This window comes from Amia ocellicauda, chromosome 1 (genome assembly GCF_036373705.1).
Source record: "Amia ocellicauda isolate fAmiCal2 chromosome 1, fAmiCal2.hap1, whole genome shotgun sequence".
Lineage (NCBI taxonomy): Eukaryota > Metazoa > Chordata > Actinopteri > Amiiformes > Amiidae > Amia > Amia ocellicauda.
The window spans coordinates 17,030,902-17,056,517 of record NC_089850.1 but is presented as its reverse complement, the minus strand read 5'-3'; the positions used below and the strand labels follow the sequence as shown (position 1 = coordinate 17,056,517).

General features: G+C 39.3%; 1 protein-coding gene across 1 annotated transcript in view; it reads right to left on the bottom strand.

Moving 5' to 3' along the window:
- Positions 1-25,616, bottom strand: part of ush2a (Usher syndrome 2A (autosomal recessive, mild)) — a 243,804-nt gene that overhangs the window by 20,034 nt on the left and 198,154 nt on the right. Inside the window, exons 59-62 of the mRNA XM_066697388.1 lie at positions 24,360-24,518; positions 23,685-23,847; positions 17,259-17,613; positions 1,144-1,371 (exon numbers count right to left, since the gene is read on the bottom strand). Coding sequence (XP_066553485.1) covers positions 1,144-1,371; positions 17,259-17,613; positions 23,685-23,847; positions 24,360-24,518 — 905 coding nt within the window. The remainder of the gene's footprint in view (positions 1-1,143; positions 1,372-17,258; positions 17,614-23,684; positions 23,848-24,359; positions 24,519-25,616) is intronic.

Below are 25,616 nucleotides of genomic sequence, written 5' to 3'. Positions count from 1 at the left end.
TTTGAGTTAAATATTGCTTCTACAATTTACATAATTCACCTATTGCAAGTAATTATTGTATATGTATTGAGTATTAATTTATTGGGTGGATTTTTATTCAATCCACATCAAAGGAGGTTTAAATCCATACATCCAATTTCTCCCTAATAATGCAGACCAATAGGTGCCATCAAATATTTTCCCACTGCAGGTTACAGGTTTTAAATTAGTTAGACAGTGAGGTTCTTATATAGTGTTTTTCTTATTTTTTAAGCGTTTTCTACATGGGTCTGCATCCATCAATTAATTGCTTCAAGGTTTTGCTGTACAGTTTCATTTAGACCCGTAGAGTTTAGAACTTAGAAAACCCTCTGCAGGCAATTGATGTGTGATTGAATTGATTATGGTCTCAACCCCTGTGACCATTGAATTCACTTGCTTTGTGTTTTTTCCAAAGCTAATTATTCCATCAACAGTAATTTGTAAAATGAAAATGCAGCAAAAAAGGAATGGAACAAAACAAAAAAATGCACTTCCATAGCTTGCATAATTACCACAGAATCCCTTAGCTTTGAATTTGCGGGTGAATTAAAATTTTGACTGATGTGTTTGTTCTGGTGATAAAGTGACATTTAATTTGCTGATTTACCTTTAATAACATTAACTCTTATGCGTTGAACTAAAGACTGTGTTATAGAAACAGCATTAAGTCAGTAACAAAGGACAACAATGGGCTACAAATATCTGTGTAAAACTGAAGTATATTTGGAACCTTTTTTACTTCATTCACCAGTATACTGTATACTGATTCGTATAAAATTAACCAGATAACAATAAATAAATATTACTGTGAGGTTTCTGTTGCCATCTGCATATGAAACGTTGACAATATGAATTATTCTGGGAGTTTTAAGAACATTTTATTCACCAGAAAGAGGTTGTTTAGCAGCAGGTTTAACATAATCAATTTTTGAAAACACTGATTAAATCCTTTTTTTTTTCCTCCAGAAGGCCAGTTTCCTGTTTTTCTTTTTTTTTGGTCCATCACTGAAGCATTACAAAGAGAAACTCACTTTGCTCCTCTATTGAATTTCCACAAGGCCTAATCAATACGTATTGATCGTTATATCTTTATCTCTGTCTTCAAACTCTTATTTAACATACCTTGATTATTCCGTTGGGTCTTGAAGGTTCAGACCATCTCAGCAAAAGGGCTCGGCCATTTTCTCTCTTCTCCACAGTGAAGTTGTGGAGTCCGCTGGGAGAGGCCTCGAGTGTGCGGACTGAGGTCCATGGGCTGGGCAAGGTACCGGCACCGTTCACAGCCGCCACATGGATATTGTATGTGGTGAAGGGCTCCAAGCCGAAGACATGGGCTTGCTTGTCTGTCCCCTAAAAATGAAGCAAAAGCAGTGGCTCAGGAAATGTCTGGAACCAATCTGAGCTTCTATAAATGAGGCGGGCAAGAATCTAGCATGCAGAAGACGCAGGAAGCAGGGTTTTCAAGGCTCTCTCCACTTTCTAAAACACTTATGTTAAAGTTTTAGGGAGCAAAACTAACAAGAGAACATATAGGGGGTGGGACAGAGACAGTGAAATGTAACCTTCTGCATTTGAATGAAGCACAAATCGCCAAGTACTTCTGAGTTTCCAAATCGAGAAACACAAACCATGTTGCCGAAGGCCTACTGTATAGTAACAAGGTACTTAGACGAAGCTACTGCTGACACAAGGCCCGTGTGTACAAATGAGCGCTCTGTCTCCTGGATTAATCAGGACATGTTACAGTAGTTAGCTGATCACAATATCACGGCTGTACGACTCCAGCCGCCTGCCAGCCACATTAGCATAATAAGTGAATGTTGAAGATGGGAAAGAACAAAGCTGTCAAAATACACGTCTGATAACAGTTTTGTTTCTCGTCGGTTTTAAACTGCAAACAAGATTAACGCCTCCCTCCCCCCCACCCCGAAAAAGCCATTCCTCTGCAAATGCACCCACTTAACCAGTGCCAAAAAACATAACAGCATAAGCTCAAGCACAAACAGTAATCTTCCCAAAACAGATTAGACACAAGAATCCATTTCATTGTTTGAAGCTCTGGGACATTTAAAGGTATCTTTTATGCTGTGAAATATGGAAAGCATGTGGACTATAAAACACAAAACATATGCACATTGTCAATAGCAACAGCTGTTTAATTACAGTTTATTTCAGCACAGAGACTTGTTGGCTGCCCCTAGATGGCAATGCTATCAAACACTTTACTAAACACGGATACCTAACGATTAACAACCTGCATTCAGTCATCCAAGACACTCAAGACAGCCATTAAAAAACAACTAAGAGAATTGATTTTGTTATAGATTTCTAAATAAATGTTTATAGCTTAGATCCCCGAAAGTGGAAGTGTTTAAGTTGTCATTAGGAGAATAGCTTATACAGTTAAATGAAAGCCCTTAGATAACTGTACAAAACCAGAAAACTTTAGGTTCATTATTATAGAAAAAAACAATAATACAAAATAAAAAAGGAAAGATTTTGCTCTTCCAAAGTACATTCAAAATCAGTTTTTCTGTGTCTGTTAACACCTATCATCCAATCTTTCCCCACCACAGCAACTCAACTGTCCTGTTCCCCACTTTGGTGCGGCATATAATCTTAATCATGATAAAAATGGCAAATCAATACAGAATTCAGTGTAGGAAGAAGGACAACCAAGAAAGTCAAAATGAGCTATATAACGCCATGAAGAGAAAAACGTATTTTCTCGATCTTAAATTCAGGGACCATTGTTTTTGGCATTTTAAATTTTCAAAATGAAACTGGAAATGTATCCGCTGTGTTCATATGAAAGGTGCTGAACTGAATCATAAATGACTGCCACAAATAGGGTTTTCAGATTTGAAAATTGTGGAGAAATGGCAGGTAACAGCAAAAAACATTAACATCTTACATGACATTCATATTTTATGGAGTTTTTAATTCATAGTGCTTTTGAAACGCACGCTATCTTATTGAACACGATGGATAAAACAGATGAAGATCTGTATTTCACTTGATGAAACACAACAGTTTGAAAGCATTAACACTTTACTATAGGCTTGAAAAGCTTAATAAAAATAATAATAAAAGATAAACAGTGGAAATACAAATGGGAAGCTCTAACCATAGTCGTCGCCATTTGATTTTTATATCTACAAAATTATTAACACATTATTTTGGTCTAATGAAAAGATGGTAGATAAATTAATTAGATGTAATTTGATCCTACAGTACTCCATGGATGATGGCTGTGCCGTGTTTGAATTGAAGGCGTTGACTTCTCCTCTATTTAACATCTTCTTGCGATGCATTTCTGCCGCTTTGTTATTCAATCCCCTGGGCTATTTCAGTAACCGGCTTTTCATTTTTGTATTGATTACCCATTTCTAAAATGCTGTTTACACACAAGAGGAGAACAAATATATAGGTTTTGCAGCTGATATAAGACACAATGAGAAATAGTATGTGTGCAGCAGTTTGTGTTAAAAACAAAAACCCCACACACTATGCATTAGACAGCAGCAATGCAATAAATCTGACATTAGAAAAAGGTTTACCTAGGTGTAAATCAGTGACATTTCCTCATTATTCATGAGTAATGCAGTTCAGTACAGTTTGTTTCTTAATATTTTGCAAACAGACATTATTTTTGAGTGACTGCATCCTCTTTTCCACCTAGATTTAGCCTTTTGCATTCATAACACTGACATGTATAGCTTACTGTACTGTATTTACCACTTTTCTTTTTTTTTTTTTTACAGGGGGGTATTTTCTTTATTCTTGCCCAACAGCCACCTCGGGAGTGACTAGCACGTATGAAATTTCCAAGGTGTGTGGATCCAAAAGCAAGGCATCCCGAGCCCCGAGCACGTGGTTAAAACCTTCTATAACTGATTACTTTGCATCACTCTCTTAACATCTTGCAAGGTTGTCGAAGACTTTTAGGAGACGAACATCTGTGCGTTTTAACCAGACTCTAAACTGGCTCTGCAAAAGCATCTGTGGATGAAATCGTGGGCATTAGTCATGAGGCAGTCAGGCATCCGGAGACTTGGGTACCAGAAAACATGTTATATGTCAGAGGGAGCAGCATGCAATGCAGAGAGAGACACGCACCGCATATATTTACACTTCCTTAAGGTTAGACTCCATTCCTATTTTTTCTGAAATGTACTAATGTGAAATGAGGGATATATTTTACTAAACACATTGATTGATACAGTTCACAATTTTTTCCCCACTGGAACCTCATAATTTCAGGGCTTGACAATATTAAATGTCTGTTTTTTTATAGGGTATGGTTATTTCATTTTTATTTTTATTTCTCAATCTAATGTAATGAAACAAAAGTTGTTGCAGAGTTTAGGTTGCTGACTGAAAAAGGTGTAATGCACAAGAATGAAACATTTTATTTATTATACAAATGGTTGATTGTTAAATAGATCAGAGAGGTATTTGATTATGGTTTGATTTTGGCCAATTTGTATGGTTTATATTTAATGTAAAGTTTATATCTGTGGTACAAATTAAACGATATAAGTGTTTCAGAATAATCACATCAAAGTACAAACAATTGGAAGTGGTGCCATTTAAAATCCTTTCATATTAAGAAAAACAATAAAAGGACAATGAATATGTACATAAACAAATACATATCAATAACACTGAATTATTTAGAAACTATGATATGTGGAAATACCAACTTTTAAATAATAAAACATACAGACCCATCTACACTGATAATAACCCCTATTTTGCCTCAACAATTTCCTATATATCCGTTATTATCAGAGACGGCGGTAAAATCATCTAGGGACAAAAGATGATTTTAATTAAGGGTAACCACGTGTATTTGTCAAAAGAATTATGCTGATCAGCTCAAATGAAAAATGTCTTGACCCTTCAAAGGTACACAGTTCTGACTTCTCCTCAGACGGGGAGAATGTGTGGGCATTGGCATTTTCCATTATTTCTTCAATGTGCAGAGGAATTCCTCCCAACGTCTGACACATCCGTCACAATTTACATAGTAACATATTTGAAACGTATGGCGGCTCCAATAATTATTTGTACACCAGGCTTAATATTACTGGAGACACAATAGAGGGGTAGACAGAAAATAGCAACATTACAAATAATCATTTCAGAAATGAGAGCAAACTAATTAAACCAGCAAATTAAATTAAACAAGCATTTGCACACAAATGCAGCAAGAGGAGTTAATATAATTTGAAAAGCAAGATTTAACATGGGCTGTGCTTGAGTGTAACAAAACTAACCTAATGCTCTCTGTGATTCCTATTGTGATCAAAATAAACTCATCTCCCACCATTACAAAATGCATTGACTGCTATCTGACAGAAAACACATCAGCCGATATGAACACGTTGTAATTCTCAGCCCTGATTGGCACAAGACAATGTTCACTTCCACCAGTATCCCACACAATCCCAGTTACGTTTAATTTAGGACACTACTGGCTTTGCTATTAGACTACTGGCAAACAGCATGATGTGGGTCATGTTGCTGATCTGAGGTAAAATAAGCATCTAAGCAAACAAAAACTAGATACTAGGACACTATGTGGTGTACAGCCTAAAACAAAAGTAACACAATATCATTTCTCATTTGCCACTTTATAAATTTGACTTTTTCTTCCATACAAATAATTCTGTTTTCTTTTTAAACTTGTAAAGATGTATGTTTTATAATTTATGTGTTTTATTTTCTAACAGCTTAGATCCCATTAAATTTCTTTCCTTGCAATTAAACGATTTTAATACAGTAAGAAATAACTGGATTATTTTGATGTAATTAGCGTTCTTCCACATTTTTCTGTGACAGATAAACAGATCCAGACTGCAGCGTTTCACCAGCCAGTTGGTTTCAGGGCCTGCGCTGAGGGTGAGAGCTCACTGCTGGGAGTTTTCATTTTCCTGCCCATTTCCCACTGTCTGCAATGATTGTTTTTGACTGCTTGAAGTGAACAGGAAGGCGGTGAGGAGGTCAACAGGCTGTGGAAATGGAGGTGATGCAAATTTCCCATTTAATTCTGACATCGGTTCATTCAGCACATATATACATCGACAAACGAAACAAAATAAAAAGTTCAGATGCCCAAGACGCATTAGGCCGTTATGTATGTAAAGCACATGACTTATACCTAATATATATATATGCATCAAAGCAAACAAAGACAGGACTCTCACAAAGCCCCATTCTGGTAGTCCTGGAAATTATAAAATGTATTCAAGCCTTGTTAAAATGAACCATTGTGGGGAACAAGTTTGGAGTATGAGTGCGTGCGTGAGTGTGTGTGTGTGCGTGGCGCCTTTTCCACCTTAAGTTCCCTGACATAGTTTCGAACCTTACTCAAAGGGATGTGACTTAATTTAACCAGACAGCCCCCTGGTGTTAAAATATGAAGGGAAAAAAAGGTTGATTTACATACAGTGCAGTTCTGCCTCAATCAGCACAACTGAATAAGACTTTGAACACAGATATTGTACAGCTGCTGCTCTTTGATTGTCAGTCCTGCTCACTCACATGGGCTGCGATCGCTAGGTGAATTGGGTATTTTTAATTAAATATCCCTTTTATTTTGACAAGCTTGATAAAAAATATTACAAACAGACACTTTCTTCTGCTACAGTGAAGAATCCAAACACACTTATCCAAGGGGTTAACGATTCACTTTCCTAATGCTGTCTTTCCAAGGAATCTTGTCAAATTTCGCATCTCCATCCTGAATGTGTGTTGTGGAAGAAGAGCCACGGCAGACTTACTAAATTCCAAACCAGTCGCTTCCATTGATTTGCATTAAAACCTATTGGATTTGTTTTTGCTCCGGTAATTTACTGCTATTTTTACAAAGAGGCCTGATAAAGAATTTCAGTCACATAAGAACCCTTAAATCAAGCTATTATGAGCCATTTCCAAGCTATTCTGCTCCTGCACACAGCTTGCACCAGATTGGCCGATTGTTGATTTGGCCACTCCAGATGGAGGTGGGTCACTCGAAGCAGTGATTAGGAAACTCCTTTAAGGGCCTGTGAGAGCTAGCAGACAACGGTGAGAGGCTGAAACTCTGAGCAGGCACCCATCAAGAACCCTAATTAGTGAGAGTGCAAAGTGTTTTGTGAACAAAGCTAAACTCTTTTCCCCTTCAAATCAACAAGCACTTCTAGTGCACACACACAAGAAAAAATCACAAGTACAGACCTCTGCACCCGCACGCAAGACAATAATCTAACGTGGTTTAAGATTCCTAGGTATTTTTCTGAATTACGGATTTATTTTGGTTATGTAGTCGAGGGGAATCCACAAGTTTTGGTTTGGAGTCATTGCTAAAACGGTTTCATTTTTTCTGCTACTCAAATCAATTGTATGTAATGAAATCACCATTCAATAAAATAAACCAGACAAATCCTTGAGCAATATTTACCATCCTGAAAAGGAAAAAAATCTCAATGGTTAATCCCACACAACCTTCTCAGCCTACTAATTTAGTAAAATAAGACATGTAGGAGTAGGTGGCAACATTATGATGAATCTATAAATGTCTGCTTTGTCCTGTGCACCTATTTCTCATATGTGAGATTACATTAACTAAATGTGTGATTGACCACAAGCAGGAGCCGGTCACTAAATACATAAAGCTTGTTCATGTTTCAGGACCAGTATGTGTTTATTTTCAATGTACTGCATTCCTTTCTTCCTTGCTCACTCGTTCATTAATTCATTCTTGGTATTTATTTATTTACTCAATGATTTATATAAATTGTATTTAACAAAACCAGAAAACAATGAACATGAACTAAGCTTAACAAGACTAAACGATTAAAAGTAAAGTACATAACAATCCCCCATGGACAAAAAATAAATAAATGCTGATCGAATACACAGGCAGGTATCCTTTCCTTTATCAAATATGTCCATCCAACATTTTTAGCATTTTTAGAATTAGCAAGGGAGGACCTGGAGACATCAGACACCACCTAGCCTCCCAAGCCATGTTTCACTCTCTCACTCAGGGGCAACCCGCAGCCCCCTCACTGTCAGACATCCACGCGGGGCCTCTGGTGTGCGCGGCACCTTGAGAAGAGGAAGCCGCGGCTGAACAAATGGACGGCCTCAGCTATTCCATCAATCCCTGAGAGGGAGGTCCCTGCAGGGCTGGCTAGAGGCATGCTGGTGGGTTAACGCGAGGAAGACTGCTTTGCCACAGCTTGTGCTTTCCTCCGGGTGGGGACACACAGAGCGCCCCAGTGCTGTCGGGGGGGTGACGAACAGAGGCAGAAACACAAACACACACAGTTACTCCTTCCCTCCACAGAGGGAACCGGGCTTCTTTCAATAGTTTGGACAACATTTCACGACCAAAACAACGCTGCTATCAAAGGCCGACATGCTGAAAAATATATTTCTTCTTACTATGACTATATCCGCTAAGGTAATTGCTTGCAGAATGCCAGGGAACAAATGTTTTTTCACCAAGTATGAGCTATGAGATTCAGTTTTATTCTCCGAGTAAAACCGACAACTTCTGCTGGGGGACCTTAAAAACAGGAGCCCACAAGCTCCTCTGCCCTGTCTGTTGCCTGTGATTGAGCTGAAACTGTAACACGCTCCTCTCACGTAAAATACAAAACATACAATACAGACATACATGTCAGGACAACGACAATGCAATGGATAGGCTTCCATTGCGTTGATTGCCCACCCCCACCCCGGCCAAAAAAATTAATATGATGTTGTTTTAGTGAACAGTGTACATCTGTCCAATTCGGAAATTAAGTAGACATTGTATTTTCCTGGTAAGAATTCAAGTTAATATTGATGGCATGCTATACAAATATAGCACTCTCATTAGCCCCTGGGAAATGTTTGTCTTGTTAATGAATTTGTTATTAGCGTTCATTTTGCTTTTAAGCAAGTGCCACTACATGCTCAGAATGCCTTAGTAATCTTAATACACCTTTAAAAACTTATTTTCTTTTTTGTCTACCGTGAGACATGGCACAAGTAGTCCCCTAGTATATTTGTGCAGTGCTGACAGTGTTCTTAATGATAAACTAACAGATTGTAAACATGCTGCTGGAGGTTTTTTCTGTGTTATTATTTTTTTTGTATTTTTTAAACAATGTCCTTCATGTAACAGTAGTTAAGTGCGGCAGAAGGACATCATTAGAGCAGTGGTTAAACTGTAATTTACACCATTAGGAAGGCAGGAGCAATTTTTATTGCCTAGTAAATTTCACTGCTGAAATATTTGGACCATATGGCTCAATTTGTGTAATAACCTTAATTTCTGCACCCTTCAGGTCCTCCTGCCTCTCGAACGCCACGGCGGAGTGTGATTCTGCGGAAAGGCAAACCGTCTATATTGCGAGAGTTGAGATTAATAACGTGTCACGTCCTGTTTCGGTGAAGGAATTCGAACAGCAGCCAGATGGTATCTCTACAAATGACTGTCAGGGGTCTTGATCTAATCAATACGATGTATTAATACATCTCCCATCGCTGCTTCTCAAGGGGCTGCAGTGCAACATCTGGAAAGATCAGGAGGGGGAGAGAAAACGCCAAGCTGAAAGCTGATTCTTTTCAGAATCAAACTGAGCCCAATTAATTTTTCATGTACACTTGATAACTGTTTCATAATGAGGTATGTCTGTGCACGTCTTGATGGGTACAGGTTTGGCAGGGCGGACCGCCTGCATCCCGTACCCTCATTCAGTCCGCTTACAGCAACCACTCCATTAATCAAGTAAGCTGGCATAGAGCTGCAGTCCCAACTCAGTGAGGGATCAATAGCAGCCTAAAAAAAAAAAAAAAAAAAAAAGCTCAGAAACGGAGTGGAGCTCAGAGGAATAACTGGCCTGAAGGCTAGCCTCCCCTGCACAGCCTTTAAACTTTTTATAAAACATATCCGACTTGTACATAAAAACTGAAGACTTTCGGTCGCAGGCTTACTTAAAGAAATATGTCAAATCAGAAACGTACCGCATGCGGACATCAACGTTTCAGCTCTCACAGAGGGAATAACACAACTGCACAAGGGAGCAAGCTTTAACTCCTGATTTCTATATTTCATGATGTGTTTTCATTTCTTTTTTTAGAGCCGATTCACGGCCCATGACTTTAACAGAAAGACTTGAAATGAGTCGTAAAACAGGATACATTTGAATACAAACCTACCACACAATAATAAACAGATTCATACTCAAGTGAATCAAGAGTGTCATTAATTGATTCTTCTCCTAAGCTATCTGTAATTCAGCAGGTTTGGCCTTCAAGCGTACGTGTCAAAACAATAATTACGGGCTCAAACCCTAAATTCGTCTTTAATTATCCCACTTCTATGGTTTGAGTGAAAGACCTGAGCACTCCCAGCACTGTGATTGTTGGATGTCGGGAGCCATAGAGAAAGACTAATTTTGATTCAGTGCCATAAATCAAGATGGTCGAGGAGAAGGAGGCTGTCAACTGATTATCCAATCAGGGCAGAAGTAATAATGCTGGGAAGGGGTACCAGACTGTGACCAGAGTAAAGCTATTGTTTCAAACAATCTGGCGAGTCAATCACTGTTTAATAACGACTGACGCACAACAGGTTCAAGTAGAAGGCTGAAGTGTGATTAGCGAGAAGAAGGAAAAGAAACAAAACACTAGTAAGACGAGAGTAAAATGTGAAGGGTTGTGTGTGCCACAGCAACATTTAAATTTAAAACAACTTTCTCAGCAGCAGGACGAAACATATAGCTGATAATATTTCAAAATTGTGGATTTAACTAATAGTCCAAAACGTAAGTATTTGAGCAGGACACGGAGGTCAAGATCAGTCAGTATCTTAATTCCCTCATTGAGACTCATCTTAGATTTGATGACACAATTTATAGCCAATTCACTTTTTGTGAAGCCAGCGCTATTTACACCTCGGTGAATTTTATTGCGAAGTGGAAATGTTGAAAAGTGAACAGAAACAAGGTGAAGATAAACCAAATCATAAACTCAAAAAGAAGCTGATGGTAATACAAATAATTGTTTTGGTAGAGGATTTAAAATATATGTATTTAAAAATTATACAGTAAAATTCAAATTTTGTCCTGCTTCAGATCAGGGTCATAATTCATGGGAAAACTGGTTGAAAATCTTGGGAAATTAATTACCAAGTGATTAGCAGGAAACCACCTGATGTCATACATTCACACCACTGAGACTTCTGGAGGTCAAGAATTATAAAGGACAGCCAAGTGAATCCAGCGGCAACTGTAAATTATATCATAAGAAAGGAGGTGCTGATAAAGTCTGTCTCAGATGACGTTCATTAATTGCTATCCAAATAATTAATTTGTCCATCTCCGAACATCAATCCGGAGCTCTGCAGGCGAGCCAGAATTCTGCACAAGGATTGAGATTTTGGGTGTGTCCTCTCTCATGCGGTTTAAAGATTTTTGAAAGGTGGCTTGGTCTTTGACATTTAACAACAGATTGCTATACATTAAGGTCCAACGGGGAGGTATTTTGCATTATTTCAAGATGTTAAGAAATACATTTATAATATAAATATAACTGCTCACACTAAGAACACACACACTGCTGTGGATTTTTGCAGTTCATTCTTGCATGAACAAAATCTCAGAAAGTAGCATTTTTTGCTTCTTTATGAAAACAAACCAATAAAAAAACCCACCCAAATCACTGAAGTTAGGAGGCAAACACACACACACTCTTGATTATTTAAACTAAATTCACAAGATTTACATTATGAGATTAAGAGAATTTATTTTGGTGTTATTGGCAGATTTGATTGAAATGCCAATTATACTTCCACCGAGCAAGCAATCCCACACTCTGTGGCGGGGAGGAGGAGAGGAAATGGTTAATGGGATTCAATTGACAACAATTTCCATATTGCAGCAATGTCACTTTTAAAAGACTTTAAGTGTTCTACCTGTAGTACCAATATTAACATTTTCAGTATATTGTCTGTGAAACCTTCTGAATGAATTCTCTAAAATGTACTGTGCTGTGACGGTCTCTTCTAGTGTCTGAGGAATAACAGCAGAAAATCCCACACTATGGTCTTGACAGGCAACTAAACGTGACTGTGAAAGTACGCACTGTATGCATTTATTCATTGTTGCCCACTTAATAAATACATGGGTGAAGACTGTTGATAGATGACCAACACTGTTTCTGCCAATTAAAAATAAATAATTTAGGTTAAAGGTCACAATTTACATTGAGTATAAATTGCCACTGACAAACACAAAGGTCAGGCCTAAACTTATGGTCTGCCATAGTATATAACATATGGTAGCGCTATATGTCAATACCGAGCTGTAGCACACAACCCCTCCCCCTGCGCTCAGCCACACTCTTTTATTCTGCATGGTCAGTATATGAATCGCAGCTCATTATTAGTCAGAGTAAATCGTGTTACACCTTGGGGTAAAACATCTGTCGCATGGCGCCCCGTGAGACGGGCAGTATGTTTCTAGATGTAGGGGAAAAAAACAAAAACACAATTCTTTCACATGCACGTCAGTCTTGACAGAAAAGGGTGACATTTCTCCCCCCCGAACAGTTCTAGAGACAAACAAGAGTTTCAGTTTTATGCTGTTGTTCAGAAAGACTGCAGATTGAATATTGTACAATTGGACTGAACCTTCATAATCTGACTTCAGTAGAAGGATGACTTTGAAACCTTTCCTTTCTGCCTTTATGTATCTATGCACCAAAATCACCAGACATCGGCACACTGAGGAGGATTATTATATTTAGATTCTCCAGTTTAGATTCTTACACTTTACAAATAGAAGTTACTGCACATTCTGAGATTTCTAGGGCAGGACAATCTTTATAAATAATCCAGTGGATTTACTGGAATTGACAGATGTGCCGTTCAGTGACTGGTTGTTTTCCAATAGTGAGCAATTTATAATATCAAATGTAAAGGACGAATGATTTAGTTTTTTATTGAATGGATTGTGTGCCATAAGCTTCACGTGACACTAATGCAATTTCCACAGATAATAATGTGCTTTTCTCAAACAAACACACACAGTTAAACTAAAATATGCTTCATGACTTCTGACAGTCAACAAATACTATGTTCAAGATGCAAAGGTCAGAGGTCGAGTGATTATATATATATATATATATACACTCACCTAAAGGATTATTAGGAACACCTGTTCAATTTCTCATTAATGCAATTATCTAACCAAACAATCACATGGCAGTTGCTTCAATGCATTTAGGGGTGTGGTCCTGGTCAAGACAATCTCCTGAACTCCAAATTGAATGTCTGAATGGGAAAGAAAGGTGATTTAAGCAATTTTGAGCGTGGCATGGTTGTTGGTGCCAGACGGGCCGGTCTGAGTATTTCACAATCTGCTCAGTTACTGGGATTTTCACGCACAACCATTTCTAGGGTTTACAAAGAATGGTGTGAAAAGGGAAAAACATCCAGTATGCGGCAGTCCTGTGGATGAAAATGCCTTGTTGATGCTAGAGGTCAGAGGAGAATGGGCCAACTGATTCAAGCTGATAGAAGAGCAACTTTGACTGAAATAACCACTCGTTACAACCGAGGTATGCAGCAAAGCATTTGTGAAGCCACAACACGTACAACCTTGAGGCGGATGGGCTACAACAGCAGAAGACCCCACCGGGTACCACTCATCTCCACTACAAATAGGAAAAAGAGGCTATAATTTGCACAAGCTCACCAAAATTGGACAGTTGAAGACTGGAAAAATGTTGCCTGGTCTGATGAGTCTCGATTTCTGTTGAGACATTCAGATGGTAGAGTCATAATTTGGCGTAAACAGAATGAGAACATGGATCCATCATGCCTTGTTAGCACTGTGCAGGCTGGTGGTGGTGATGTGGGGGATGTTTTCTTGGCACACTTTATGCCCCTTAGTTGCCAATTGGGCATCGTTTAAATGCCACGGCCTACCTGAGAATTGTTTCTGACCATGTCCATCCCTTTATGACCACCATGTACCCATCCTCTGATGGCTACTTCCAGCAGGATAATGCACCATGTCACAAAGGTCGAATCATTTCAAATTGGTTTCTTGAACATGACAATGAGTTCACTGTACTAAACTGGCCCCCACAGTCACCAGATCTCAACCCAATAGAGCATCTTTGGGATGTGGTGGAACAGGAGCTTCGTGCCCTGGATGTGCATCCCACAAATCTCCATCAACTGCAAGATGCTATCCTATCAATATGGGCCAACATTTCTAAAGAATGCTTTCAGCACCTTGTTGAATCAATGCCACGTAGAATTAAGGCAGTTCTGAAGGCGAAAGGGGGTCAAACACAGTATTAGTATGGTGTTCCTAATAATCCTTTAGGTGAGTGTATATATATATATATATATATATATATATATATATATATATATATATATATTTTCTCCCGTATCAAATAAGTCTGCTCGAAAGACCCCTGCAATATTAACAAAATCATTTTGATATTTAATCGGCTGATGATACTATCTGACCAAACCTGTGCCTGTGAGAGAACAGTTATTTTTCCATCAAGGTAATTGCTCTGAAGTTGAAATGATTGCTCCATCAATGTTAATGGTCTCTGAACTTCAATAAACCGGTCAGTTGCCAATAATCTCTTTTCACCCCTTGCGCTAATGTTATTCCCATTCTATTTATTAGGTTATGACAGAACACTTAGAGCGGTCATTTGTCCAGAACAGCCGCTGAATTTCACTTTGACTGCTTCTGATCCGTAAAGAAACTGGTCAGCTCTTAATGGGTTTTTCTCTAATTTGTCAGCATTGTGGTGCAAAAAGGTGATTTTCAGTGAGAGGGAGCGTGGGCTTATTACTGTGTGTGTGTGTGTAGGGACGTGCTCTGGTGTCATCGTTTAAAGAGAAATGTGTCTTTCTGAACATCCAGACTCATCTCAACTGAAGACAAACAGGAAAAGTCCAGTCAGTGATGTGTTGTTTGTGCCCATAGTGTGTGTGTGTGTATACATGTGTGCCTGTGTATGTGTGTGTCAATTCAAAGATAACACTGGCTTGTGACATTAAACACATTACAATGCATTTTGAACCTTTGGGACCAAGAATAAATTCCATCAGATCCCCTGAGTGGCTCCTGAAGTATCGGAAACACATAACGCACAAACACAGCTGCGACATCTTTACACAGGGAATCTAGAACAATCTGAAAAAGATGACAGAACAGTGTGATTTCTGCAAAACATTACCAATTTATATGATAGTACTAGTACTGTGAGTTGTTCTGTGAGAGGAACCTCTGATATTTGTGAATGTCATGATCTGAAAGAAAGCACTATATCTGAAATCAATGACTTGATCAATTTACAACTTACATTGATTTATCTGTTTTGCTATTTTAGTAAATATATATTTTTTCTTCACTGTTGTAAAAAATGATTTACATTTTATTTTAAAATATTAAATTAGAAAATAGAAACAGTTTTTTATATTCAGGAATATATTCAATCGAATTTAACCAGCCTTCCATGAACATGTTTGGTTTTCCCTTCCACTGGTAACCTCAAATAATATGATTCTTCAGAAGAAATCCAGAAATGGAAACATTTACCCTAAACATCTTCTGGTTATCATCCACACCAACCTACTTTATTGGTTTATTTAACCCCAAACTGCACTATTTGGTAACAATGAATCCTGTTCTCATCTTGTCTAATAAATTATAGCCCCCTACACTACAACGCTCACCTCTAGGTACAGAGCTAAGCAATTTCTAACCCCTTTCATATTTGTAATGTTGAAAACAGCAGGCAAACATTTCAATTTAGGGCTCTAATTAGAAATGTCAAGTTAGCAAGAGTTCGGTGGGAACATCCAATGTCTGTTAAGCTAAACTTTGGTATGAAACCACTATCCTTACTGCACTGAAATACAGAACCATAAGCTGTTGTTAGTTACTCTAGTGCAAATTGTGAAAGTGATGGGGGGGGAAAAGTGGCACAAAATAAGTGAATAAAATAAAATAAAATACAAATCTGTTTATAGGCTAAAGATCTCAGAAGAGCCGTGACAAGGCCCTACTTTTGGGCAAGGCATAGAGAATGTCACATTGTTTACTGAACTGCCAAGTTCAATTTGGTGCCTTTTGACACATATTGTGAAAGAATTGGGTTTTCAGGCACCAGACATGACAAGAAAGCACAGAATCTTATCCAGGTCCTGAAGGAGTTTGCCACAGGCTGTCTCCATATCAGCCTGGAGGCCTGTCCCGAAGCGAACAGATGGTGCCTGATCTGCAATTAAAGCCAAAACAAACACACGCGCTGGACGCCACTGTAGACTAAGCACAGGTACGAATGGAAAACTGCTCACCGCTTCATTAGAGTATGATTTAAAACATGATAATCTATTGCTCTAACAGCTGGAAGCCGAGCAGTGGTTTTACCAAATTAAATTTTTCCTCATGTAAAACAATACAGCTCAACAATATTCTATGGAAACAATATTTTAATATGACTTTGTAAAAAATGATAACTTCATAAGTGTGTGTGTTTTACTGTGTTTTACTGACTGGTTTAAATATATTTTATACTTAAATTATGTCACTATTCTCAAACATTCAAAATGAGGATTTGAAGAGAATTAGTTATATTTTTAAAGGTAATTTCCGGTTTGGAAATCTCAGGATGGTGGATTTGGATGTTGGAGGCTGTCCAACATAATTTCACCTATTTTCAGTAACAGTTCAAAAGGAGAATAATATTGAGACATATATCAAGTATTTAATTTAAATATGAACGTAATAACAAAGGTTTTTCTGTGGTAGAAGACTCTTAGCTATACAATGATTTCACAGGATAAACCAGTAAAATGTAAGTTCTCTCTACTGTATGTAGCAATGGAAAAAGATACTACCTTTTAACCAAAATTGTCACTCCTAAAAAAAAAAAAAAAAACACTGAATTTCTTTGGTGGGGAAAGTAATTGTACTCATATAAACTCCTATAATATTCCAGTGTCAAAGAATAAGCATTCTAGAATAAGGAGTTCTGAGAAATTCTTCAGACACACAGAGCATGTAAGATACCCCAGACAACAGACAGGTTAACCAAAACTTACCCATGTGTGTGCCGTGGTGCCGTGGTTTCTCTCCTCTGATGTACCTGCAATTGAAGTTGTTATCCAGAATCTGAATACTTTTATTTTGGTTGCCCACAGTTGAAACGCTTACCGGCACGGTGACAGCTGTGACAGAGGAAGGGTTAAAGGTCGGGTCACTTCCTAGTTTCTGACAGACCACCCTGTACTGCGCTATAATGCCATTAGGGGAGACGGGCTCCGTCCAGTTGAGCAGCACAGAGTAGGCGCTGGTGGGCCGGGCCGAGGGGGCTGCCATTCCCTCTGGCTGTGCCTCTAGGGTTTGTGTCGAAGACCACAAGCTGTCCACGGACCCCCTGATGTTGCGTGCCATGATCCGGTACTCGTACTCGGTGTAGGGCCGGAGGATGTCAGAGGCATCGATGAACTCCAGCGCCCCCTCGGACCAGATGAAGACCAGAAGCTCCTCTTGGGTTCCGACGGGCCGCCTGGATAAAACGATGAGAAATGAAACCAAGCGTTAAAGCTGCGAGTCTGTGATTATTCTCTGTTAAACCACCCTTAAAATTACTGTTAAATCTGATAGGCTTTGGGAAGATTTGCTACATTAAACTGAAAGGTATGGTCACCTAGCCCAGTGGTTCTCAACCCTGGTCCTGTAGTACCTCTACCCTGCTGTTCTTTGTTCCAACCGAGCTCTCAATTACTTTATTGAACGCTTAATTTAAGTAATAATTTCCTAAATGAGAGCCTTTTAATTATTTTAAATGGTAGGGGATTTACGTTAAGTATAAAATTGTATAAGGAACTTATCTTATTAAGGAAGCATCTTTTTATCACTTATACAATGTAAAGAGTCAAATTAAATTAAATTATAACTTCAATTAAGGGTTTAATTAAGTAATTGAGAGCCCGGGTGGAACAAAAACCAGCAGGGTAGGTGGTACTCCAAGACCAGGGTTGAGAACCACTGACCTAGAACATACCTCACTTTATTTAACCCAATTGTTTTTATATTCCCAGTTGTAGCATTCAAACTCCTTTACTTCTAAACTATTTTTTTTTGCAGTACGTGGTTTAACTCTAGTCTTTCACACCTTAGGTTCTGCATACACTAAAATTTAACAAGAGCTTAAATCCCTTGTGGGAAAGAGACAGTATTTTAACATCAGCCTTAATTTGCAAACATAGTGAAGATCTCTTAGAAACACTGCACGCACATCAAATGGTCTACGTCTGCTCACACTGCAGAGTTTCGAGAGAAGAAACTTTCTGGTTAAATAAAAACCCAGCTGACAATAAAAAGCTGAACTGTAAACACACAACAAAGGAGACAGCCGACATCAGCCGAGAGAGGGGTACTTTAGAGTACATTCTTGCAAGCCTCGTTAATTCCCTGCATTACAACTGGCTTCCATGCTGGTGTGCAAAATGACATTCTGCCTGCGGTAATGTGCTTCCTGCATGCTCCATCATACTTCTGTTAATTTCTTTTCCATCAGAGAGGGAGAAATGGACAACGCAAGAACCACCGAAACACCATAATCCTCCAGGCAAGATTTCAAATAAAAATAAACAAAAGACAGCAGGGTGTATGTCTTCATAGTGTGCAATAAACTACGACAACTGCTACCCTCTACCTCATACAGTGTAATCGCACCAAATATAGATCATTCACCCCAAAGAGACCCAACAATGTTCTGGTAAGTCATTTTGTTGAGATTGGACTGTATCTGTTTTCAGATCAGGTCAGATTTTAGTATTGTGATTGTTCCTTTACTGTTTTTGGTCTTCATACATTCAAACTTTGTTTCTGAGCAACTCAAAGCATGCTCAGACTAGTAGTGTCAGGGGGATACTGATCTTAAACATGTAGCCTATAATACTGTTATTTCATTTCTTCCTCAAATCAAATCCTATAGGTGTGTCTTTCAATTTCAGTTGCTTTCTACTATTCAGAAACCCATTATAACTTAAGTGTTTTAGCAAAAATACTGAATAAAGGTTATTTGTTTCCATATTGGATCTTGTCCACCTTATGAAACTTTGCTCTGCATGAGCTAACACACAAGTCTCTCCAGACTTACAAAGTGTAGTCTGAGGGAAATCAAAAAAACAAACAAAAAATAAATGCAAATAGACTAAGCTGCAGCTTTGAATGGTTTCTTTTAAAATAAAACAGAAACTAAATGACACACAACAAGAGAGGTACACTATTAAATGCAAACGAAATAACAGAAACGTAGATGCAGATTTCTTGAAACCCTGACTTAACTTTGTTTGTGCTACGGTTACAATGTGGCCCATACCTGCTGAAATACACAAAGGTTGAAGAAATACAAGTATCCAGCCGTTATTACAAAGCTGCCGATGATATCTATGTGTAATTCAATGTCGATCGCTGCGGAGCCTTGTACCAGCACTTGCCCATTTCGGAAAGGTCATGCCAGAGTTGAGATAACACAATCACAGCACCCGGATTAGTATGCAACAGCGTGCGTTTCAGGGCTTGAATTCTAATTGTATGATGTCTTCAACGCAGCGTGCATGTCATACATATCGGAGGAGAGTGTTTTATGGGGTGTGTCATTATAGCTGGGTGTATGTGTGGGTGCTGAGCTGGAGGCTGAGGATTGTGGCACTGAGCAATACTGCAGTCTCAACAATTACATACAGGACGTCTGCTTGTCATTAGAGAAGGACATCGAGTTACCACTGCCCTAAGAGGCTTACAATTTGTTAATAAAATAAAATTCTAGAAAGGCTTTAAATGTATTTACCTGAATTTATCAAGTCTACCGTGATTCTCTCCAGCTCCACACTCCGCCTATTGGAGATATGCTAATTATATTTTTTCAGGAATTTACTGAGCTCTAATCTGACCTTGCGTTTGTTCGACATTGGTCAACAGGCAGCGGTGCCCTTGACCAAACACACTGAAAATGTTCACAGACAAGCCTCGCCTCACATTGTCATTCTCCAGACGGGACCTGAAATATCACACACTGCTGTGCCAAGTGTGGAGCTCGAAAGTTGTGAGGCTGGTACCTCGGATAATTGACCGCTCTGCTACTCTATAAGAACATGAGTTGAGCAGGACAAAAAATACATTAACAAGTGTTCATTAGTGTAAAGACAATGACCGTTTAATAATAATAATAAAAAACAGACCATTCGCATTACTCGATTCTCTGTTGGTAGCAGATCGATGCCCTTGCATCGAATGGATCTGTTTTGGTTCCCCTCGAAGGGAGAAGGGGGGGTTTGAGGATGGCTGCTGCTGCTGCTGTTGTTGTTGTGTGAATGTCTTTTTAACTTTAGCAGAAATAGCTGCCAAGTGATTCATGTCTGCAGAGGAGAATGTAACGATTGTATCATGAGCCCCTGTGCACCATTTTCATTTCACTTTAAATAAAGAACAAAATGCGTTTGTGTCAGTCAGCAGTATGCCACTATACTCTGAGGTATCAAACAGGCAACCATTATGATTGTGATGTGATTGTGTCACGTTGGTATAAGCTTTATTGCTTCTGAGTCGGCAGAGGCATTATGGCATTCTGTTTCATATTACTCTTTATATCATGTATGAGTGTGCCTGGAATAATCAAATCGAACTGAGCCACGTCAGGTTTCATTTATGGCCGCCGGTTTGAGCTCTTTAATGCCGTTTTCCCTATACATTTGCTGGCAAGATTTCTACAAGCTGGCCTACAAAATATACAGTATGTGCAGTCATTTGCTATCTCCGTCCCGGACCTAAGCATTTTTGACAAGGAACTTGTATCTCAAACCTCATTTGCAAATAAAACCCATAGTGAATTCCTCACCAGTTCAAGGTTACCCTTGTCACCGTACATTACATTTTGTGTATTTAAACAATTTTAACTGTACATTATGTTACATGTACAAAAACAAGCCGTATTACATTAGACAGCCACGAGTAATGTTCTATTTGTCTGTGGCTTTTGTTTCTGGCACTAAATTCCTCCTTCTGCCAGGGATACTGGTGCTGTGCAACTACACTCACCGTCAGTAGATGGCAGTAGACTTTACATTTATTCAGAAAAGGTGCTTTTGTATACAAAACACTTAAGCCTGCATTTGACTCGTACAATCCGGTGGGTTTAAAAAAAATTAAACACTAAGGGATGCTGTAAGCTATTTTTTACCGCTGATTTTCCTTTATACTTACTATGTTCAGAACTCCGCTGTTATTATTAAAAGGTACACACGCTTTCTGATAAGTTTGTAGACCGGATCGATTGATTGAACACGGCTGTGTCAAACTGAGACAGCGATTGGTAAACACCTTGACCAAAACACAAGTTGAAGGCAGCTACTAGTGCCACACAATCCTGGATGATCTCAGGAGTCTGAAGCCCTGTACAGATACAAAGGCCAGTGTGCTGGGATTAGGCGCTTGCTGCTGCAGATGTGCATCAGTACCACTACAGTGCCGGTGCCTGGCCGAGGCCTGGCCGTGTGCTGCCTTTGGCCCTGATGATTTCTCGGGATTCAATCATTTTCCTGCTGGTTGACTGTGCGCTGACTGGAGCATTGGGCCACTCCCCGACTCTCTGATGCAGCCTGGGCCCGTGTGGTGGCAGAGAGATGGAGAGACAGCCTGGTGGGGAGAGGGGCGCGGGGAGCTCTTGGTCCCGGCTCGCTGGCTGCGTGTCCTTGGTGTCCCTGCTGACACTCCACATGATGAGCCACTTACGCACATTCATCACAATGTCCTGTCAGGATGTCTTCCACTGTACAGGAAGCAATTAGACCCATTGTGCGTGGACTGTATGAATATACAGTGTGTGTGAAGAGATACCTATACTATTTGCAGGTTTTTTTAAATGTCTTATTAATTGATTAATTAAGACACTTATACTTCACAGACATATGAAGGTAATAAAGCACTTATATTCTGAATGGTATGGTCGGTCATTTATTGTCCTGAGTTTAGGATCCGTTAACATTCTGTTAATCATTTTTTAAATAATTTAATACCTTTGCTGAATCGTGAAGTTCCCCTAACTGTGCAGTAGTAGTAAACAATATGGCTGAACAGGATAGACAGCAAATATTAGCAGGAGCCTGATACCAGCGTTGGTGTCCGCACACCAAGCTTGTGTCGTACTCTCCAGAGGCCGGGCGCAGAAGATAGTGGATTGAAGCCCCTGGTTCTGAAACCCATTATCAGGTGCTGTTTGGAGCCAAGACACAAACAAAGAATCAGGCCCTCATCCCTTACCTGGTCCAAGCCCAACTGGCCAGAAACCACTGCTGCCCCACACGGGCCGGGCCTGCTCTCGACGCGTCAACAGGGACTTAAATTGTGCTATAACGGCGTGTCATACCTAACACACTCACTTACACATCGGCTCAGGGGGTCAATACATAGCCAGCAAGGTGTTTCAATCCCCAGCCAGATTTCCATACGTTTAGACAGGAGATTTTTCGAAAGCCGAGGCATTGGCTCCCGGTGCATCGTCTATCAAGAACAGTGCACTACAGCCACGGCCCCACACTCAGGTACCCCACACACCCTGACACCTGCACTCCGCTGTGCAGATTCAAAGAGGGGATTTGTAATCAAGCACTTGTGTGGCATTCCTAAATGATATGATAGTGTATTTATTTTTCAGCAGTGTTGGGTTCTCACACACAGAGCCCTGCCACGACAGAGAAGTCAACTGAGACAAGCCACCAGGCACAAAATAGAGCAGATACAAACACATCTGTACCAGGTAGGTTGGCCTTCTGGACTCTGAGGATCTAGTGCCAATTCAATCTATAACATGAACACTGAATCACTGAAGGAAACACTGGACAATGCAACTATTTCAGTGAACAATCTTTTTCATTTGCTGATGTATTAACATCACATATATATATATATATATATATATATATATATATATATATATATGTGGTTGAGCTGTTCGAAACTCGTGATATTCGGTCACATCTGGTTACCCTAAATGTTTTCAAAAGACTAAAATAACCCTTCAATAACTAATGCAGCATAAAATACAGTTAATATGAGAAATATTCAAAAATTAGTAATCATTGTTTGAGATTAATAACCTTTGCAAATAGTAAGAAACATAAGATTTACTATGTACTGAACTCAACTGATTTCTAAAAACTATTTAAGGTTCTACATCGATCTAATAACTTCTTTAATTGCTGTTACATTGGCAAAACCCTGTTCTCCCACTCCTGGCTCCCTGTTCCCACCCACGCGAGCCCCCTAAGTTGTGGCGCAGTAAGCAAAGATGGCAGCTCACTTAATCAGCAAGAGCTAAGGACTGTTCCATCACCCTTAAGCCATCAATGCTTCACTGTCTGTTTGCAAGGAAACGACACTTCACTGATCTGAATGGTCTTTAACTCGGGGCTACAGGGAGGAAAGTAGTGAGACATGGTTTTACAGCAGATATTAATAGCAAAAGTAGGAGTAATCAAATTATTCATAATCTGTACCATCAGCGTAAGAGGGGAACAAAGAGCAATTGGCCGCTTTTTGGTTTCATTGCAGTGAGGGACTGCTTCAGTGTACCTGTGAATGAAGTAGGCCGTTATGACCCCATTGGGTTTCTGTGGCGGCTTCCATCGCACCTCGATGACCGCAGACCCCGATGCTGTAACGGTGGGGGGGTCGAGATCTTCTGGAGACGCTTCGGATGTCCTCACATGGGCCCCCCTGCCCACACCACAACCGTCTGAGAAGAAACCAAGTGGCAAAGACAATTCTCCACATAGGTAATGGAAATATATTTGGAACTCTTCTGTTTCTGGATTAATACACAATGTAGGTTTTCGTATTATTATATTTAAGACATCACCAAATTAAATCTCTAGCCCTCCAGCACCTGGAGGGTGGGCTGAAACGTTGACTTTTTTGTATCTGCTTTCTAAATTCAAGCTGACATCGAAACTGCCACATTCAGCCTGAACTATTTAAATCAGAAAGACCTTTAAAATGTAGTGTCTGATGCGCAGGTCTTGTCAGTCACCGATGTATTCAGATGAATGTCTTTCCTGGTTGTTCTTTTGTAGTGTCTTTCCCGTGGCCCCGTCACTTTGACTGTCGGTGCATGTAAATAGGTCAATGGGACTGAAGCCACTTCAGATAAACGCTACCCAGTTTGGTTTGGGTTGACTATTGTGATAGATCCAGCAGATTGGTAATGTAGCCCTGTGAGACAAAAGGGGTGGGAGAAGCACTTCCTACCTTCCTGACAAGCCTGTATTCGTATTTCGTAGTCTGTGAACGGACTGAGCCCCTCCACCAACAGGAACAGGTCCCGACCCGCTGCTCTGATCAATGGCCGATCACTAGCAATGTTTAAAAGAACACTGTAGTCCACAGGCATGGTGGTGTTAAATATTCCTGCACAAAAACAATGACAAAAATTGTAAAGATCAGTGCATTGTATACCAAAACATCAATCTATCTATCTATAGAAACTACGCTATGTATATATCAATTACACAGTGATAATGCCAATATACATATTTATACATATATTTTTAAATGCTCCTAAAATTAAGAAAGAAGAGAAAGTAAAGTTCGGAAGAGATGGATGCTTGCTTTCCATTAACCCTCGACAAGCGATAGTAGTGTGTGTTGAGTCCTCACTGCAGTGGAAAATGCAAATGCATAGCAGTAACTTGGAATTTTTGTAAGACTCATTTATCAATTGTAGATCTCTTCTGTCAAAACAATGAAGTAATGAACACAAACAAACAAACAAAACAAATTGGAAACATTGAGCATATTTAATTAAATAAATACAAATAAATTATGAAATAAACCTCCTAATGCCTCCTAATTAGAACACTATTACTGTCAGACACAAGGGCATTTAAAACCTGTGATTTCGTTTACATATAATTGTTTCACTCAGTTGGCTTAGTTGAATGAAAACCTTGATTTATGCAACACATTAGTTAAAATCTCTGGCTTTCCCTTCCATTTTTTTTTTTTTTTTTTTTTTAAAGTGAACAATTTGAAAGCTTTTATCCTACTTGCTGTTTAAAAACACCAAATACATAGACACGGCCAAAGCTGTTAAGTGTGCTTTGAGCTTAGCTTGCAAGATCAAATCCCAAGAAACTAACTTTTTTCCCCCCACTTGGCTCACATCGCTTTACATTTGGGGTTGAAAGTGAAAGTAAAACCCCCCCATAAAAGAAGGAGAAGGACGAAATGAAAGGGCCCCGGCTTTAATAGGATTGGTTGAATTGTCATTCACTCGAAAGCAGCCGAACATCCTTTTTGTCCTAGGTCAGCGGGCCTTTAGCACGGCTGCCACATGGGGAGTCACATCCCTTCATTAGCCCACGACTGATCTGCGTGTTGAGCAGGAGCACAGGGCTCATAAAAAGAAAGTGAAGCAATTTATTCTAACTGCACATGGCAGTATTGTTATTTAGTGGCTGAGTTACACACAACAGCCTGACAGGCTGCCATAACACATTTCCAGGT